Here is a 19,974-nt window from a genome sequence, read left to right on the forward strand (position 1 = left end):
ACAAGTTCTTTAAAAGACATAAAAATTCACTTTTTATACTCTTCACACTCTAGATATCAGTAACAATAAATGCATGTCATTGAAATAATTAATTATCATCTTTGACAGGTATTTATGAGTCATTGTTACTGTGCGTTGATTCCAAGGCAGATTTGGCCGCAGTAATAGGTGTTACTGGCAAATGAAGTTGACCGGTGCCAGTAATAGCATGTTTGTGTTTGACTAATGTCATCAAAAGTGATTCAGTTCATTTAACATTCTCTTTTAACAATCGTGCTAATGATATGGAACAAGAAAAACCTTAAATCCTGGAAGGTGGTTTCCATAAGAGACATATAGAAACGTCCCAGTTGTTATAATTGGCTTATGTACATTTGATGACAACACTGACTTCACAAGCAACATTAGGAGGCCTCATTATTAATGTATAAACGAATCCTTTGACATCTACAATGTTTAGTTAGATCTCCAAAGGAAAGTATGAAGAGGTGTCAGTGAGACAGGATGGCAAACGTACCCTCTTGGCTAACAAGCACCGAGACAGATGCTGGCCAACTCCAACAGTCCACCTCTAATCGGCTTACCTTGGCAAAGGGATGTTTGACTGGCACAAGAAAAGGTTGATGAATGTGGCCACAGGTACTCTTACAGGATGCTGAACATAAGAAAATGTTCCTTTTTTTGTATATTTTCACGTAGAAACAACATTCAAAAGGTTAAAAGTAAAGCATCATTTAGTTTGCATGCATAATTTTCCTTTCGCAGCACACTAATATGCTAGTTATTTTCCTTAATCGGTGCTTGTGGTATAAATAATGTAGGTGTGTTTTTGTTTTTTTCAGAAGGTTCAGTGTGAGTTCTTTATCTGTTTCATTTTACATTTTATCTCACAATTTTCTCATTTTGACTTAATTTCTAAACAGCTGGCTATTTTATGGCAAGAATGTGATATTTATTTGTCAATATTGAGATCAGGACTATTTTTTTTAATAACATACTTGTTGACTTTTGGGGGCAACAAAAAAACTTTCCCTGACCATTCTATTAAAAAGTACCCCAAAAAAGTAAATGTAAAAATTAAATAAACTGAGTAAATATAATATAATATATTGCATAACTATATAAATATGAGTAAGATGAATTTGAATAAGATCAACAGTAGGGTACTTCCACAAGCTACAACAACAATTTGAGGGCATATGCAAAACAGAATGCTGCACATTAATCTTTAATCTTGATTATCTTGTTTTCATACTGTAAGTCTGAATCATAATTTGATTAATCAGCCAGCTCTTTGATCTTTTCAACTTCCCTAACGAGCGTTGATGTGAAAATGATTGTTGCCTTTTTTAGTTTTGCTTAATACCGCTTTGCAAAGCGCATCAAACGTACTTGGTCATTTTCTGAAGAACAAACAACACGGGCAGTCACAATCTGAGACTGAATGGCCTCAGTTTGGACCTCTTTTCAATCCTAAACCGCTCGCTGTTTGCTCTGAACCAAGGATAATCTTGTAGGTTACACAAAGTTAAACAAGCGGCGTGCTGCCAAGTCATCTGCCTTCAGCACAGGCACTTGAGCGCTCTGACAGAGCTGCCATAGAGGAGGTTCTCCGCACGCTCTCTGCTTTGTCTCTTCTGGTAACATGGCATTTCTACAACGGATCCTCTAAGCTCTCAAAATAAACAGACAAGTCATGAGACGGGGCAGAGGGAAGTGATGGATTTTTCTTTAGAATTATAGTTTATGTAGTGGAAACATCTCTGTCACACCGTCCGATTGCCTTTTGAAGATCTTATGCGTTTTTAGGAGATTGGAGGGAAGTCATGATATCGGATTGTCAAGTTGTGACCTCTCTCATCGGCTGCATGTTTTATCCGTTTGTGCGACTGACGTGGATAAAGCTAAAAATTGTTTTGTGTCTCTCAGGCTCATCATGGAGACCACGAGTCCTACCAGCACAGAAAAGAAGGAATGCAAGGGGGCAGGCCTGGATGGCAGTAGTTTCACAGACCTTCCCAAAAAGCCCTCACCGACCACAGCATCCCGAGGTACGGTCATTTCAAAATTACATTAGTTCAAGAAAACAAGGCAATGTACCTTTAACTTACTTTATTACCCATTCCATTGATTTCGTAAAGATAATTTGTAGTGTGATTTGCGACATGTTTGTGGCGCGCTTTTTCTGTTTAAGTCATTCATCCCCTGGTGGTAGATGCTGAAACTTCAGCATAGAGCTGCAAACTCCATGCTATTTTTATTTGACGTTTTCTGTTTTCGTCTTAATTTTAGTTTTGTGCATTGATCATTATACATTCAATCTGTTTAGGTTTAATTTTGGTGTTTCAACCTGAACATTTTGTCATTTTGATTTAATGCATAAATCTTTTGATATTTACGATAGCTACACTGTTTTAGAAACCGTTATTATTATTCAGTCTGATACACCTTATAGTTTAAATTGTTTTATTTGTTTTATATTTAAAATTACAATTAAAAGTCATTTTTTTAAAATTAAAAAAATAAGTTCACTTATAATTAAAGCGTTAGTTCACACAAAAATGAAAATATCATCATTAATTACTCATCCTCATCCCCTTGAATGTTGTAGTTCAAGGGTCTTACAGATTTTAAATGATGTGAGGGCGGGTAATTAATGACGGAGTTTTCATTTTTAATAAACCTAGTTTATGCTGTTTTACAAAAGCGTGTTCGTACATCGTATGAGATACGTACATTTAAATGTATTTCATATTGGACCGGTTTGCTTATGTATCACTTGTTGACTAAAAGATGCGAAGGATGGAGTGAAGAGAATGGACGAGAGGCTGTACATGTTTAAAAGATGTCAGTGAATGTGTGATGAAAACCCTTCTCTAACTAGGTTGAAAGACCTTGTTCTTACCTCCAGAGTATAAATGTTATAAATTTCTTAAAGCTTCAGGGAGAGCAGTGGACTGCGCTGTCCATCTGACAAACATGAAGATGGTGAAAGACCTTTGAAATGCTAATGACCTGCTCATATTATGGCATCTTACTGTTTAATGAGGGGTTTGGTGGCCTGCCATAAGAAAGCAATGATCATAAATTGTTTAAGACAAAAGGAGAAATAGGGCATCGGTGTGCCCAGTTTTTTTAAGGGTGTTATATTTTGTCTTGATTCTGATGTTATGGCATAGATTGAAATTTTAAAAGAGGTCATTTGCATATTTGGAAACTTGAAAATTATAATAACAGCAAATATGAGGAACAGTCTCTTATCTTCTGTTTTGTTGTTTATTAGTTTTTGGCTAAGGCTTTTGAATGCAAACCTCAATGATAGTGAAGGACCTTGTTCTCTCCACTGGAGACCAGAAGTTATGTATTACTAATCATGGCTGTCTGAGCTTGTTAGCATCATGGTTTTCGGCCGCCAGGGTCTATGCTGAGATGGTAATTGTATGACATACTTTAATAGTGTTGGGTGACACCAATAGAGTTTGCTGGCCTGGCAGCGAAAATAAAGATAATGATTTTTTTTGTCTTCTTTCATATTATGATCGTCCTTTTCATAACGCATTCCGATTATTGTTGACACTGCAATTCTGTGTTGCATCATACCCATATAACATGAATAAATCAACAAACATGTGCATTAATTTTGCATACATCATTTTATATATGCATGCATTGTGCAGTAATATCAATTGGATGTTTGTTACCAGTAGTTTTAATATCTTTTTTTTTTTTTTTTTTTTTTTTTTCGTATTACAGTTAATATGATTTTTAATTAAGGATAAAAAAGGAACGATTCACAAAAAAAAAAGACATTCAGTCATGTAATTTCTAACCTCTGACTTTCTTTCTTTCCTGAAACATAAACAAACTAAAAATGAGAGACTGTTCTGGTTGTTTTCTTTACGTGAATAGATTACAATGAAGCTTTCAGGCTTTAAATATTATAATTTAAATGGTCCACACAAAAGAAAATTTAAGTTTACTGTTCACTGAAAATCAGGATATGACCTAACTTGTTCATGCCTAATTCTTGGATAAATGATTTTTATTATTTTGACCTTTTCAATGAATCATTGATTCAGAACAAAACTCGTCTGAATAATTCAAATCATACTTTACCGTTTCTTGAGTTTCTCCAACTCGCTTACTCTCATGTGCATCCAGTACATTCATGAGCATTTAACAGGCCATTTTTAAGAACGTAAATGCAATGTTGAATGAAAAAGGCATGAAATATAGTTCACAATATTTGATAAAAAACTTAAATAGTGCTCTTGAGTCACTTTTGAATACTAAAAGCTACCGTCAACCTTTTTTATTGTAATTGAACTAAAAAAAAAAAGAGCAGTACATTCCCTAAAAAGTCTGCTTTTGTGTTCAACAGAAGAAAGCCAGTCATAAAGTTTAAAATATAAGAAACAAAATGACGGAAACAAGCGCTTAAGCTCTGAAGAGCAATGAATTCGTTCAACAAATGCAATATATGAAGGAAGTTGTTCTGTAAAAACATTAGGACAGTTACCCACACATACTGCATCCTGTCTCTAGGGATCTGCTTCTCTGCATGGTTTATTTCAAACCCTGCCTGTAATTGCCAATGAACCTGAACACTTGGGTTCTCTGATTCAAGTGTGTTTGAGTAGAATTAAAGTATCCGAACCATGCATGGCAATGGATCTCCAAGGCTCAACTTATTTAAAGCATTTCTGAGCTATTCGATACCTTTTGTTTAATCTCACTTTAATGTCTATTTACAGCTTTTGTTCAGACTTTTATGGTGCAGAATTTGTTTTATTGAGGTCAGTTTAGCGGTTACAGGGGATCTGCAGGATTTATTAGCTGCACGGTCCAACTTTTGTTCGGCACCTCGAAACAACTTGTGCTCGACGTAGGTACATGACACAGAGCAGGAATGAGGAAAGGTGTCAGAGTTTCAAAAAAAAAAAAAAAAAAAAATCTGCAAAGAAATTCCTCCAACCACAACACATTCTTTCCCAACCGGTCCAGGCCAAATTTTAAACTAGAGTTCTCAAGTTTAATTTGTCCTGACATGATCCCGACGCAAGTCAGTTCGCTTGGCTGCATTTATTTGATCACAATACAACAAAAACATTAACATCATGAACATTTTTCTATTTTAACATATTTAAACGTAACTTATTTCTTGTGATGGCAAAGCTGAATTGTCGGCAGCCGTTACTCCAGTCTTCAGCGTCACATTATCCTTCAGAAATTACTCAAATGCGCTGATTTGGTGTGTCCTATTACATATGATGAAAACTGTCGTGCTGTTTGATATTTTTGTGCAAACAGTGCTACATCTTCTTTTCAATAAGTTATCCCGCCCCCTGCCCTCTGACATTCTAGTTCCTTTTCCAGCCCAGGATCACCTTTTTTACATTAGTGAAATCACACAGAGCAGTTCCAGATTGGTCTCCAGCACCATGTCAGAGAAAAAGAGGTATTTCTTTATCCCTCCTGAGTAGGTCTCCGTAGAGACGGTGAAGAATGGGTAGGGAGGCTGGGTGGGAGGAGCAGAGAGCAGTGCAGCGGGCAGCCCAGGGGAAAGAGGCAATGCACCGGGGGTCAAGCCACTGGCAGAGAAAAATGTGGCTTAAAAAGCTTCTCCATCCACAGCCCACTCTAAAGGGACAGCCACTAATCTTCCTGAGAAAGGGATTTATTCTTTTTTTTTTTTCTTTTTCTCCGCCTTGCCTTTCTGTTTCTCTAAATGAGGCCCTTCCGCTGCAGTGGGTTTTCTGGTTCAGAGAAAGAGGATCTCTAACAGGATAGCATGAGCAGGCCACATTTCTTTTGGTGTTGTAGGTTTTTTCTTGTCTTACATTTACCGATTTGGAATGTCTTACAGTAATTTTTGTGAGTGTTCTTTTTTCCAAAAGCTGTAAAAATTAGCTTATATGACTTGTATTCACTTTGTGTGATGAAATTCAAGTCATTACTTTGATGCTCCTTTGTTCATCCCTGGAGTGAACTGTGGCCTCTATGGTGATTCGATTCTCCTTTTTGGACCGCCGCCTTGAACTTTTTGTCCAGTGTGCAGCCGGCTTTACAGTTACAGTGATGTTTGGTCATCATATATGCATCACAACCACTGACAGTGTCATAATGCCGCCACAAACTAAACTAGTGCAAACCCTGCACTTTTAGTTCATGAAACAAATAGTTACTCTTTGTATTGGTTTTGAAACTACCTCAGTCAATACTGACCCCACCATTGCCCGACACCCGAGAAGTCATGCAGGCAGCTTACAGGAAGGCCTATTGACTGAGTCTAATTTTTTCTTCCTGTCAGATGTATGACCGCCCACTATCTGGAACAGACTGCATTCTTTGCAGAAGATTGATATCATATCAGAGTGGGAAATACTTTCATTTCGGCTTCCCAAACGGTAACCAAAATGAGCAAAAAGCACCTCGATCCTACCTTGGCAAAAAACAAAAACAAAGAGGTTGTTTTATTTCTGTCGGTGCATGGTTTGCTTTTATTTCTTTCCATTTTGTTCGCTTCCAGTCGCGCTCTTGTACTCGCTGCTCGCTCGGTCCGTGTGGAAACAAGCGCTTTCACCAGCGGTTAAGGGGATTTGTGCAAAGTTTCCTTCATGTGGCTTTTATAAACAGTTAAGTAAATGGCTTTCCAAGATCCCCCTGCTCTCCTCATCTTAAATTTCACATGGGGGACTGACCAGCCCCAAAAGGGGATTTAAAGATTAGATATGGTAAGTGAAAGCAGGGGGATGTCTTGATTTTGTTTTTTGCAGAGAGTCCACAGGCATTTGATTGTAGCGTACTTGTCTACTTGAAAAACATGAGATTCCGATCAAGAAGTTGAAGAAGTAGCTCCGTTCCCTTCCACACTCATTAAAGAAAGTAAAAGTCAGAGAAGTTGTGCCCTACATACGGAACGAGACTGGAAAGAGGAAGTCCAGTGCACTTTTCCCTTTTTTGAGTTTGCTTGAATTCGGTCACATGGGTTTTGGTCTTTTTACTTTTCGATAGTTTGATGTTAAAAATGTCTGGTGTATTTCGAACATTAGTGTGCTTGAAAATAAAGAATAATATATGTATACTGTTAACATCTGAGTTCTGAGGAATATTTAAAGTGCTCTGAAAGTACTACTTCTTTTAAAATGCGCTCTTATGCATCGCAAACTTTGTGCGAGAGAAGATTGACTATTACAAGGGCAAAGACAAACTCATTTTGACCCATTTCTCAGATGTTGTATCTGCCAGACATAACGCGTTGACAAAGATACAGCCGCCACACAAAGATACAATGCATAACTGACTAAGAAATGAAAGAATGCGCCTCTGATATTACTTTAATGCTGGAAGGCTCTACCCTTGCTTCAAAGCCCCTTGTTAAAAGTCAAAAAGAGGGAGCTTTAGGCAACGTCTGCTCACATAAATCTCTCCATACTGGAGACATCTACACACACAGGGTCCAAAGACAACATGTTACATTCCAGGCCGTTTACAAGCAGTGGGAGACGAGTAAGGAGCAATATATGGATGCTTCGGGGGATTAGCCCACTCCCCTGCTCGTTCCCTATTCGTCTCAGCCTCCTTTTTTCTCCTTTTTCTTTTTTTTTTTTTTTTTTTTTAAACAGCGTGCCATTCCCAGCATGCACCGTTTAGTCCTAACTTCAAACTCTGAGATAATTCCGTCCTTTTTATGTTTCCTTGTGTGGATTCAAAGGCTGTGGAGACTGCTCTCACACAGGTGTTTTGGTGGCCCCTTTACTGTGAATGAAAGATCAGGATATCTATATATGTATATACAGAGTTTCTGGCTTGGACTCGGGCAGCATGCGGTGAAGTGCAGTGTCCAGTGAACAGACACATCTGGACTGTCGTTAATGAAAACAGGGTGTGAACCTCTACCCACACACGATCCTGAGCCAGACCCGCAGCCAAGTGAAGCATGACAGGAAGAGAATGTCTGAAGTCTTCCAGACATGTACGGAGGATAAACAAAGACAATATTCACTTCATAACACTCCTTCATCATTTACAGTACAAAAAGAATGTGCAAGCTGTTTTTTTTTAATTTACTTAATATACAAAAAGCCCGTTTTAAGGATCTGTAATTATGCATTTTACCTAAATCTGATTTTTATGTAGGTATGCATGCAGATCATATAATGCTGTAATAAATAAACATACTTGTACCATTTAAAATGTTATTAATGTTGATTTTAGTTCATTTCATTTATATATAAAAGTGGAGAAAATGCCTACAGGAACAGTACTATAGTGTAAGAGGATTTTAAAGCATGCTCACTAATAGCTTGTAATTGCTGCCAGATGATGCTTCTTTCCATTCACTTGACTGTGAGAAGCTTTAGCAAAGGTAATCAAGAGGGGCGGAGCTTAGCTAAGTGTACATTTGCACCCTTGATCAAGATTTTAAAATGCTCAGCGTTGTAGGAGGTCGGCACTGAAATGTATGTTAAATATAATATCTAGAAGCTTATTTATTGCTATGGTTAAATGCACAGCTGCAGAGCCTCTGTAATATGCTGCTTTCCAGGAAAAAATTTCCCACAGATTGGCGGTTGGTGTGTCAGCAGGTTGCCCTGCGTTGAAGACAGACGGAGGGGGGCCAACAGTAGTAGTCATTACTGGACACGCTCCAAGGACAGGGCCTAGACGCGCTATAGTAAACTGTGCGACCAGCAAAATAAGCAGCGGGGGTTGACTGTGTAAATGCAGTCGGTCAAGTGATAACAAACAGAGGAATCCTCCGACCGCTGGTGGACAGAAGCATGATGCAGCTCCTTTTCACCATTCAATGAAGTACTGAATCTCAGTGGACACTGTAGCTCAGTCATACTCTTACTTGGATAGTTTGTCGGACTGATTCAAGCCAGTACTGTATCAACACAATTCTGTGCTGTCTTCTGTGTGCCTTTGATGAGGATGCCTACTGATGGAGCTAGGCTATTGATATGATGGTGTCTTGTTTACTCTTTTTAATGCAATTCCAAGAAATGGTAACTAAAGCTTTCGAGCTTTAAAATGCGAAGGTCCATAAAATGATCCAAAAAACTGTACATAACACTCTTATGGTAATTTCAGAGTCAGGTCTGAAATCATAATTTAGCTTTTGTTTAGAAGCCAAATGAAATCGAAAGGGTTAGTTTACCCAAAAATGAAATTACTGTTTTAATTCTAGTCGTTCCAAACCCATAAGACCTTTTAAGATCTTGTCTTCTCCTCTTCTCACTGCAACAATCTGAATCATTGAGCCAGCGATTTGAACTTGAGAACCATCAGACTGATTCAAAATGACTCACCAAAACGGTTGGTTAATAAAGCAAAAATCAATTTTTCTTTCTAATGAGCTTTTGTATCCTTTCTGAAGAATGGTTCATCATAACGGAATGGAAATGAGTTATCAGGTTAGTCTTGAAAATACCTTGTGCTCTACAGAAGAAAATAAGTCGGAGTGAACAAATAACGACATGACCATTCCATTAGTCTAAAACTCCAAAGAAAGTACAGTTCGTTCAAAAACAAACGGTAAGGGGAAAATCAGAAATGTCTGCTGTGCACTTTTCTTAGTTTGCAAGAAGAAATTTGAAGCCTTACGTGAGGCTTGCCATGTCAGCTAGCTGGCTCTTTGAATTTCCGTCTCGCCGATCTGTTTGATTTGCAGAACAAGTGCCCGTAAACCCGCTGGTCAAAATGTCAGGCAAAATAGTGTTAAGAAAATAATACGTGGATGACTATTTGCTCAGATTTGCTGAAGCATTGGTCTCTGGAGGAAGTCACAGGATGTACAGTATCATATGTACCGCTCGCTCCTCTCCTTCTGTGTGGCCTGTGGGCAGCAACGAAAAGCTGCCAGAGACCAAAATCTTTCGGAATTTTGAAAGCTTGTACATGGGAAATAGAATCAAAATGTTTCCTTGCTCATTTGCTACTATAAAAGCCAGCTCACTCTGCTGGCAGCAGCATACAGCCTCAATCATTCTTAAAACAATTTTCCCAAAATAAGTCTGGCTGACGTTAAAAGAAGTGAAGAAAAAAAAAGTGGAAAATGGACTCGATGTCCAAATAAAATCCATGCCATCGGAATACTTATTCGGCTGGAACCACCGCCTACGCACCCAAATGGTTGAGAGAGAAGGTTTTTGGTCATACAAAGTCCAAGTTTAAGGTCCATCTGATTCTCGAGGTATAAATCGGTGTGAATTTGCACTCCCTCGTGGCTTAGGTAATTTCCCACAATGTAAACTATGCATTCTTGGTTTGTGCTTCAAAGAGAAAAAAGGTCATCCCAAGGCACCAGCAGATACGGACTTGTTCCCGGCCCCAGTGTTCCCTCTAACCCTCCTCCTCCTGGAGCCGAGTGGTTTAACGTGGATCCAGTAGGATAGTATCTTATCTTTGACTCAGACGGCATGATGGAATAAACAAGACCTGCACTTGACATGTCGTGGCATGGAGCCATGTAGGTATCAACACAAGTATGAAAGATCCAAATGTAACAGGAAGCTGAGCAATTCTTTAACATTTGTACTTGTACATGTACTTGTTCCTAATCGGAATGGTCAGGTATTGTATCTTTGTGGAGAGATCAGTCTTGACAGTATTTAAAAAAAAAAAAAAAAAAAAATGTGTCAAGGTTTCTGCAGAATATTAAGCACTTAAAAAAAATGCAGCTTTGCATCACAGGAATAAATAAAATTTTCAAATATATAGCATTCATTTCTAAATGAATAAATTATATTTTCCAATATTACTGTTTTTAGTGTATTTGTGATCAGGTAATGCAGTCTTGGTGAGCATAAGAGGCTTCTTTGATACATTAACATTTCATTTTTAATAGTTTATTTTGATTCATTTTTTATCGGTTACGTAAATTTAATACATTCTCATCACTTGTAATACACGAGACTAGTAAATAAGTGTTTGCTAATGTTTTCGTTTCTCGAGATACAGTAGATGAGGGAACAAAGAACGTGACACCCACCCCCGTTTTGTTCCCCCCTCATGTTTCTGTAACGTTCAGTTAATTCGTTATGTGTATTCATTAGCTCTACGGTGGTGTTTGGTACACAGCCAATTAGCAGTCTGCTCCAGGTAACGTTTTCTTCTGTCAAGCGAGTCTCGCCCTGCTGGCAGCGACATAGAGGCGTCTGGAGCCAAAAGGGAGCTGCGCCGGCTCTGCCAAGAGCAGGAGGCGAAAAAGGAACATAGTTTCTCCAACACAACCCACCACTTCACAGCATAAACATCACTGCCTTTACAATAGCATTGTTTGCGCGGCCACAGAATAGATAGCTGAATTGAGAGCAGTGTTGACTGAGACCTTGTCACTGACAGACTGAAATGTAGTGTTGGGCCAGAGTGTAAATATGCTCTCTCTTATCTAATTTAAGCAGTCAGTGGATACCGCAAGCATACAGACCAGGCCTCCATTGTGTCATCGCAAAGATATAATCCAGAAGTGTTTTGATTTGCCTTTAAGGCTGATGATGGATTTCTATGGGAAATTATTTAGCAAAGCAAAGAAAGTTCCTGAGATTTCATTTGGGCTTCATACCCAAAAGAATGTTATCATGTCTGCATTTATTTATTTATTTGTTATTTGCTTACTGGCTATTCATTGGCATGAGATTTTTTCTTTAACAAAATAAAATAAAAGAAAAAAATGTTCATTATGATGGTGTGAATGTTTGAATGTTTTTTTTTTCCTCATTAATATGAAATATGGAATTTTTAAAATGGGCATTTGTGTTTATTCAATATTTTATCAGATTAGCAATATTTTTATATATATATATAAAATATTGCTAATCTGATAAAATCAGATTAATGAACATTTTTTCTTTTATTTTTTTCATTTTTTTTAGGCATTTGTTGTTAAGATATATATATATATATATATATATATATATATATATATATATATATATATATATATATATATATATATATATATATATATATATATATATATATATATATATATATATATATATATATATATATATATATATATATATATATATATCTTAACAACAAATGCCTAGACAACCTTTTATATTTGTCTGGCCTGAAAGGGCTCAGTTTAAAGCAGTTTGCTCACTGTTATCAGAGGCTATATTTGGTAATGCATGGAAAATGAATCGGAATAAGGCATGTCTGAAATATGTTATTGCAGGTGTGTTCATGCTAACTGTTGAAATGGAGCCTGCATGTCTCCTCTAAATAGACCTTGTGTTCTCGACTGTTTGTGTAGCCCAGTTCTGACACCTCGAGAGCCTTCAAGCTGGCAGGTTGTCAGATCTTCTGAGACACTGTAATTGGCTATAACTGCTAATGATAGTGTGCTCAGGCAGAAGAATATTCAGTGTGACACATTCTCATGTTCATCTATCCATCCATCTATCTATCCATCTATCTATCCATCTATCTATCTATCTATCTATCTATCTATCTATATCTATCTATCTATCTATCTAGCGTTCTATCTAGCGTTCTATCTATCTATCTTGCGTATCTATCTATCGTTCTATTAATTGTTCTACCTGTCGTTCTGCTTATTGTTCTATCCGTCTATCATTTCATCGATCTGTCACTCTATCTATCATTCTGTCTGAAGGTCTGTTTATCTATCTATCTTTTCTATCTATAATTTTTCTATGTCATTTTTCTATCTATCTATCTATCTATCCTATGTATCTATCATTCTGTTATTTCACCTGTCATTCATCGTTCTATCATTCTCTATATTGTTGTATCATTTTGTTCTGTCCATCAGTTGTCCATCCATCGTTCTGCCAGTCCACTGCATTAATCCATCCATCTGTCCGTCATTCATCCATTGTACAATTTTTCATTCGTTTCATTTGTCTATCGTCAGTCTTTCTCTAAACTTCATACGCCGTACCATGCACCCATGCCATGTCCGCTCTCTGTAGCTGAGACTTTTAACAGTCCAGAAACCAACACCGATGCAGGAGCACCATCTGATAGTCATTGAAGGATCAGCTCGTGGATGGGAATACATCTGTGGCACATGTGTATCTTCATCAAGGCGGCGGCAACTGTTAAACTTCAATGCCCTTTTGAGATTACTATGCGAGAGAGAACAGCTTTTTAATCAAATTTCTCAGTAAAGCATGGTTCTGTTTTACGCCACCGTTTCTATCACGACAGAAGTTAGAAAACCAGATGTTTATTTTGTGCGTGTGGATGTGCTACTCTAATTGCCGTCTCTGCTTACATTTGTAAACATTCTTCCGTGGGACATGAAAAAAGATATTGGGAGGTACGTTTTCGTTCAAACCGTGAAAATCAGCGGGATCTAAAACAATTGTACCTCATTGACTCCCACTGTATGTTCCACAAAAAAGTCATATAGGTTTGGAATGACATAATTGTGAGGAAATTACGATTTTTGGATAAACTATACCTTTGAGAAGAAATGAAGACTAGAGTCGACACACCCTCCATAGCAAACTTTAAATGGGAAACAGGAACCTTTTGAGGCACTTTGATTACTGTCTAAATATCTTTGTAAGAGAAAACTTCTGGTAGTCATTTAGATTTTTGGCCTACTGACAAAAGCCGATGCAGAACAAAAGGTTCATCAAAGACATCATGAGCGATGAATGCAAAATTTGGGTTCCATGTTTTAAGATGCATTAAAAAAAAATGAGGCTCATGTGTTGCCCTGCAGCAAAAATCCTCAGTCGGGAGCCATATGAGTCATTTTATTCTGGTAAATCACCTGGTGTTGCGTTTTGTTACTTTAGATGCTATAGAAGAGGCAGGTCCATCCTTTTCATTGTGACTTACTGGCTAAGGGCAAAGCAAACTTTTCTATCCCTTATTCTGTCATCCTTCAATAGTGTAATTTTACCTGTCACTAATTATCAAATTAAGGTGTCTAAAGTGACACCCCTCTCTATTATGTGTTAATGACCTGCCTCTTAGCTCAGACAGAGTGTATTGTATTGCTCTTCCAGGCTGTCAGGCTGTGACCAGTGGCTTTTAGTATCCACTTGTTTTAAGTATTCACAACACATATCTTGAATCCTGCCTTCTTTTTCTTTGCCTTGAGCTAATTGCTGACAATTATCAATCCTAATTTTACTCCATCATCGTTTCTATGACCACAGGTAATGAGAACTGAGTAATTCAGACAGGTCGGGGCTCTTGAGTGGGTGCAGACATTAACGGTTAAAAGAATCTTTAGCACAAAGATGTTCTGATAGCTGTGATCGTCAGCTCTGTCTATAGGTGTAAGGTCTGACCATGCAGAATGCAAGACATCCATATATAGTTTAAAGCTCTCTTATCTTTGTGGGCAAAGTATATTTTACTGTGAACAGGTGAACGTGCAACAAATCATTCCCAAATTTATAACAAAATAAGATATTATTTTTGACATGAATTTTGTGCACAAATCCAATTTTTAAGGGGTTGTTGCATTTTTTTTACGTTGTAACAAAATTCATTCTCATTAACATAATGCATACAGGTATTTCGTGTGTGTGTGTGTGTGTGTGTGTGTGTGTGTGTGTGTATAAAATTTTTTTTTTTTTTTTTTTTTTTTTTTTGGACTAAATTGTATTTTTCATTATTGATCTGAATTATGCGCTTTCCTTTTTATTATAATTTAATTATAATACATTATATAATATATTATTTAAATGTTATAATATATTATACATTTATTTAATTATAAAGTTTTAAATTTGCGCTTGCAAAGTAGATTTGTGTCTAATTTATTTCAATGAACACTTTTTTTTTTTTAAGTGAAATAGTTTTAGTTCTACTCTTCTCACATAAATATTTAGTTGTTTTTAAAAACGATTTAATTAAGATTTGTAGTTTTTGTAGTATTTATGTGACTGTTTAGCATTGAGGTAATGAGAATTAGGTTGATAATGTGGTTAGTTGACATGGCGCGGTCATTAACTCGCTTAAATTACCCAAGTAAATAAATAGATTTACATTTCTTACAATCTTTTTTTTTTCTTTTTTTACTGTCATTGATTGCAGAATGCCAAGATTGACCAATCAAAATGTAGTTTCGTGGGGTGAAACATGAACTGCACACGTTAAGACTCTAACCACTACATTAGGGGAAGCACAAGTTGTCTTAATGCTGTAAATTACAGCTTCAGTGGAGTTTTGGCATTTCCCCTGCCCCCATCCTCCTATCCCCTATTTAGCACTGCAGGCTCTATCTTCAAACAATTGGCTGTTTGCCCGCTTTGTCTCTGTCCTAGTTAGCACATTGCCATTGAGCTGTGAGGTCAGTCACTGGCACTTTTCAGTAAAGTGTTGGAGGGCCGTCTCAGACCCCTCTGAAGTGTTTACCTAGACCCCTTTCTTGTGCTTTAGCCCTCCCTGCGGCCCGCACTAAGATAAATATTGCCCTGTGTAGAGAGCTCTCTGAGAGGCAGACAGAGGCAAGCTTCTGCTCGTCTGACAATATTTACAAGAGCTCTAAGAGGAGTTAAACGAGTGTGTGAACAAAACGTAGTAGACTCACAGTTGACTTTTGTCTCGACGTTAAACACGAGGATGTTTTGAACTTTTAGCTTTGATAAAAGACACCACTAAAAATGTCTCAGGGGTGTGCTCAAAAAATTAGGCCAAGTTTGCTTTAAAATACAGTGAAGTGCCAATGCAGATGGCATTTTAAGGCGTAATAAGCAAACTTTAGAAAGCTATTCCAAAAGGTATAGGCTGTTTGTGAATTTATATATTTTTAATTTAATTTATTTTTTTGCATTTCAGCCTTCTGCAGTTAAATTAATTAATTCATAATGTTTCTTATGTGAATTCATTATACATTATAGAATTATATAAATGTAAAAATGTATAAAACAATTTAAACAAATACATTTTGGTGTATTTGGAGTGTTTGTATTGGTATGCTTGCTATAGAGTTTCAATTCAGTCACTTATTAGGGCCCATCGGTTGGAATAGTTGCCTATGAAGGTTGCTCACTATGTGATATTGTGACGTAAATTAATTAATTGTACTTCCATCTCATTTTTAGATTTGTAAAACTTTTTTTTTAAAGCTAATTTTATTTCGCTATGGAGAATGCATTAAAGGAACAGTGCCCCACACAGTAGCAACTTGTAGCTTCAATCAGTCCAGCCAAATATTATTAGTCGTTCACAATGACGGGGCACTCTCATCAATTAGTCTTGTTTGTGTTCTTTCATTTAGACTTGAATGAGAAGAGACATATAGACTAACATTTCCCTACGTCTCCCCTCTCTGACCTCCCTACCAGTGTGGCTAGGAAAAAAGCTACATGTGTTACTCATGGGTTCTTGTTTATTTAGTTTTATGCTTTCATTGCCGCCAAGTAAACATTTCAGTTGCAGTCTGTTAGAAAGTCACTTTAGCAAACTGCGGTTTTAGAGGTATGGGGGAGGCTAGCAGATCGCTCTGTGTGCTGCATTCATGAGACCCTTGCATTAGAGCTGCTCTCTAGTGCCTCTTTACCTGGGTTCACCTCAGCAACCACCAAAACATAGGATTAGTTTATTTGCAGTGAGATTTCTGACTGAAAACGAGCAGGATTTAAAGCTGACACGTTTAAACATTCATTAAAAGTTTGTCTGGAACCGTATTCATTCTGTACATGGGTATTAATGTAAAGCTCATGCCGACCACTTTAAATTACACGTTCAGCATCCAAAACCTCTTGGTCAGGTTAGGAGAAGCCAACTGAAAAAATACCCTTGAAGGATAAGGTCCTGTGTAAACATTTAGAACGCTAAAAGTAGTAAACAGGTGGGCCCCCAAATTGGGAACAATGGTGGGAAAAGCATGACTTGACTGAAAGGTTTCCCACAAGAAAGGGCACTAGCGCAGGACTGCCGCAATGATTTATGGGCACCAGGCGGCATGTCGCAAAGAAACACACGTAAGTTCCTTAAGTCTTACTCATCACTGGAAAGAACCTAAAACGACAGGTCTGCTCCCCTCTGCTTCCCCCTTCAGCTCTCATCCTTAATAGGTTCAGCTGGACAGGATGATATTTTTTATATATATATATATATATATATATATATATATATATATATATATATATATATATATATATATATATATATATATGTATATATGTATATATATATATATATATATATATATATATATATATATATATATATATATATATATATATATATATATATATATATATATATATATATATATATATATGTGTGTGTGTGTATATATATATATATATATATATATATATATATATATATATATATATGTGTGTGTGTGTGTGTGTGTGTGTGTGTGTGTGTGTGTTATATATGTGTGTGTGTCAATGTTGAATAATTGTATTTAACAGAATTTATTTTAAATACAAATATTTTCTTTATTTTATTTAGTGTGTGTGTGTGTGTGTGTGTGTGTGTGTGTGTGTGTGTGTGTGTGTAATTTTATGTATTTAAACATACATATTTTGTAATATTTAAAGTATATTATTAATATTAATGTTTGTTGTTTGTTGTTTGTTATTCTTTTACTGTGATATTTCAACGTACTTGTGCAATGATATTAGATTTTGGTCTTGTGGATGGTTTGACCTTATAATCATATACCGTGATACGGTATATTATGATAATTTGCTCATTACCTCCATGACCCCCTATATTCAAGGACCATCGAGAACTTGAGGCTGTTGTACCTCCTCCTCTTTTGAAAAACTTTGTGAATCATGGTACAGGAGGAATGCACCCCTTTTGTCTGCTCTCATCCTCCCATCCCCCTTTTCCCTTCTCTAATGGGAGGCCCCCATTCCAGCCTGTTAGACATTTTCCTGCACCCTCCTCCCCCAACACTCTGTTGCTATCCCGTAAATTGAGCTTTCCCTTTGGAGGCACTAATTAAGAAGCCTAATCCTCTCATCCACAGAAAAGAGGAGGGCTGACGGGAAACGTTTCCTCGCAGTTCATTATCTATGTGTCCAATGGCGCTGATGCTGGCACTGCCGCTCCTGGTCGTAAATGTTGTAAAAAGTCACAGCCATCCATAAATCATCTCACTTGCGCAGCGTGACGGCATGAGGCGGTTATCACGAGCCAAGACGCTTCTGGTTAAAGTAAAGAACGCTGCCAATTTCGGCGCTGGTGGTAATGACGGGCCTCTTTGAAGCATGTAGGGTCCAAACGGCTGAGTAAAAAGCAACGGACAGCACTGAAAGCCATGAGCCACGGGGATATGGCAGCAAGAGGGGAAGTTTCATCCACGGGAAGTGATGCATTCACAATGGAAAAGAATTTTAATGAGGGGACTTATTGTCAGTGGCATTGAGGCAAAGCAATTGTGACCTGGAGCTGCACAAAAAGCATGTTAAATGCTGAGTAACAGGAATGAGTGTTTTGCTACGATTTCTTACTTCGTTCCAGCCCGCCAGGAAGACCACTGCCTGGGTGTAAAAGAATAACAAAAAGACCGAAATGGGGAATGGACCAAAGCTTCTTTGGTTTATGAAAAGGACAAAATTGCTTAGCGGTTGTGGCCCGAGGCGTATACAGAAAATGGAGGGCCCCCTAGAGAGGGCAAAGGAGAGGTACCGCAACCAGCCTGTCTGACCCCCAACTGAGGCATCCGCAAGACCAATAACAGTGTGCCTTCACAGATGTTTTCAGTTTAAGGGTTTACAACAAATTCTTTCACATAATTCCCCCAGAGCATGCTGAAGTCAGAGTCGGGGTTGGCTAGAGAGTCAGGGCTCTGTTTTGTGTAAACGGACTATTACTTTAACTGGGTCTTATCACAAATGGAAACCTCTCTTTGAGCCTAAAAGTCTTGTCAAACTAAAAGTCATTTAGTCGTTCCGAACCTGTGTGTAACCAACACAAAAGAAGATATTTTTGGCATTTTGTCTATGCAGAGAAAGTCAGTGGCATCCAAGCTGTAGTGCTTTCAAGTGATTAATCGCATCCAAAGTAGTTTTTTCAGTAATAAAAAAAAAAAAAAAAAAAAAATATATATATATATATATATATATATATATATATATATATATATATATATATATATATATATATATATATATATATATTATATATTTATTTTATTTTTATTTATTATTTTTTTATATATATATATATATATATATATATATATATATATATATATATATATATATATATAAAATCTGAAATGTATACATGAATTTGTGTGACTTTTATATATGCATAATAAATATACACAGCACTTATATATTTGAACAAAAACTTTTATTGTGGATGCGATTGATCATTAAAAGCACTAAAAACAACACATCTCAATGACCGTCACTGTATGGACAGAAAACACTGAGACAGTCCATAAATCATGAAATTCAAAATAAGGGAAAAAAAGAAACAAGGATTTCAGTAAAACTTTACAGTAGGGTTCATTAACATAAAAAGTAACATTACCATAACTGAAATCTCCTGATGCATATTCGTAATGATTAAGAGTAAAAAGTGTAAAAAAAAAAAAAAAAACACTTGTTTTAGATATTTTGTTTCCATTAGACTGGAAGAGGGCATGCTTTTGAAGCAAAATCTCCACATCGACCAGATTATGCACAACTCTGTTTTTTCCTAGTCGTGTCTAAAATTTTAGTGGGTTTTATATTGGGTCACTGCGGGTCTTGTTTGGAAACCACTGCTTCGTGCAACACTGGGGAAAACATCATCTCAATTTTAAGTGTTGACTTTTTCTTCTCTGCTGTTGTTTTTTCCCCCCCAAACATCTCGGATAACAAGGTCTCACCTCGGTGTGAACCCATGCAGGGATTCCCTCTTATGAATCACTGTGGCTCTTGAGCCTCTGCTTTGTCTTGATGTGAGAATACTTCCTCCACAGCCACCGTTCCTGTTGTAAAAGACCTTTTGGTGGAGCAGTAGTGCTGAAGCAGCACTGACCGCTGTTAGCACACCCATTGTGTTAATGGA

The 19,974-nt window shown here is 37.1% G+C and overlaps 1 protein-coding gene across 2 annotated transcripts in view; it reads left to right on the plus strand.

Annotated features, from left to right (window-relative positions):
* Positions 1-19,974, plus strand: part of gli2a (GLI family zinc finger 2a) — a 65,673-nt gene that overhangs the window by 10,908 nt on the left and 34,791 nt on the right. For both annotated transcript variants that reach the window (XM_043249399.1, XM_043249401.1), the window contains exon 2: positions 1,930-2,051. In XM_043249399.1, coding sequence (XP_043105334.1) covers positions 1,937-2,051 — 115 coding nt within the window. In that variant the 5' untranslated portion in view covers positions 1,930-1,936. The remainder of the gene's footprint in view (positions 1-1,929; positions 2,052-19,974) is intronic.

The sequence above is a fragment of the Puntigrus tetrazona genome, chromosome 9 (assembly GCF_018831695.1).
Source record: "Puntigrus tetrazona isolate hp1 chromosome 9, ASM1883169v1, whole genome shotgun sequence".
Classification (NCBI taxonomy): Eukaryota; Metazoa; Chordata; class Actinopteri; order Cypriniformes; family Cyprinidae; genus Puntigrus; species Puntigrus tetrazona.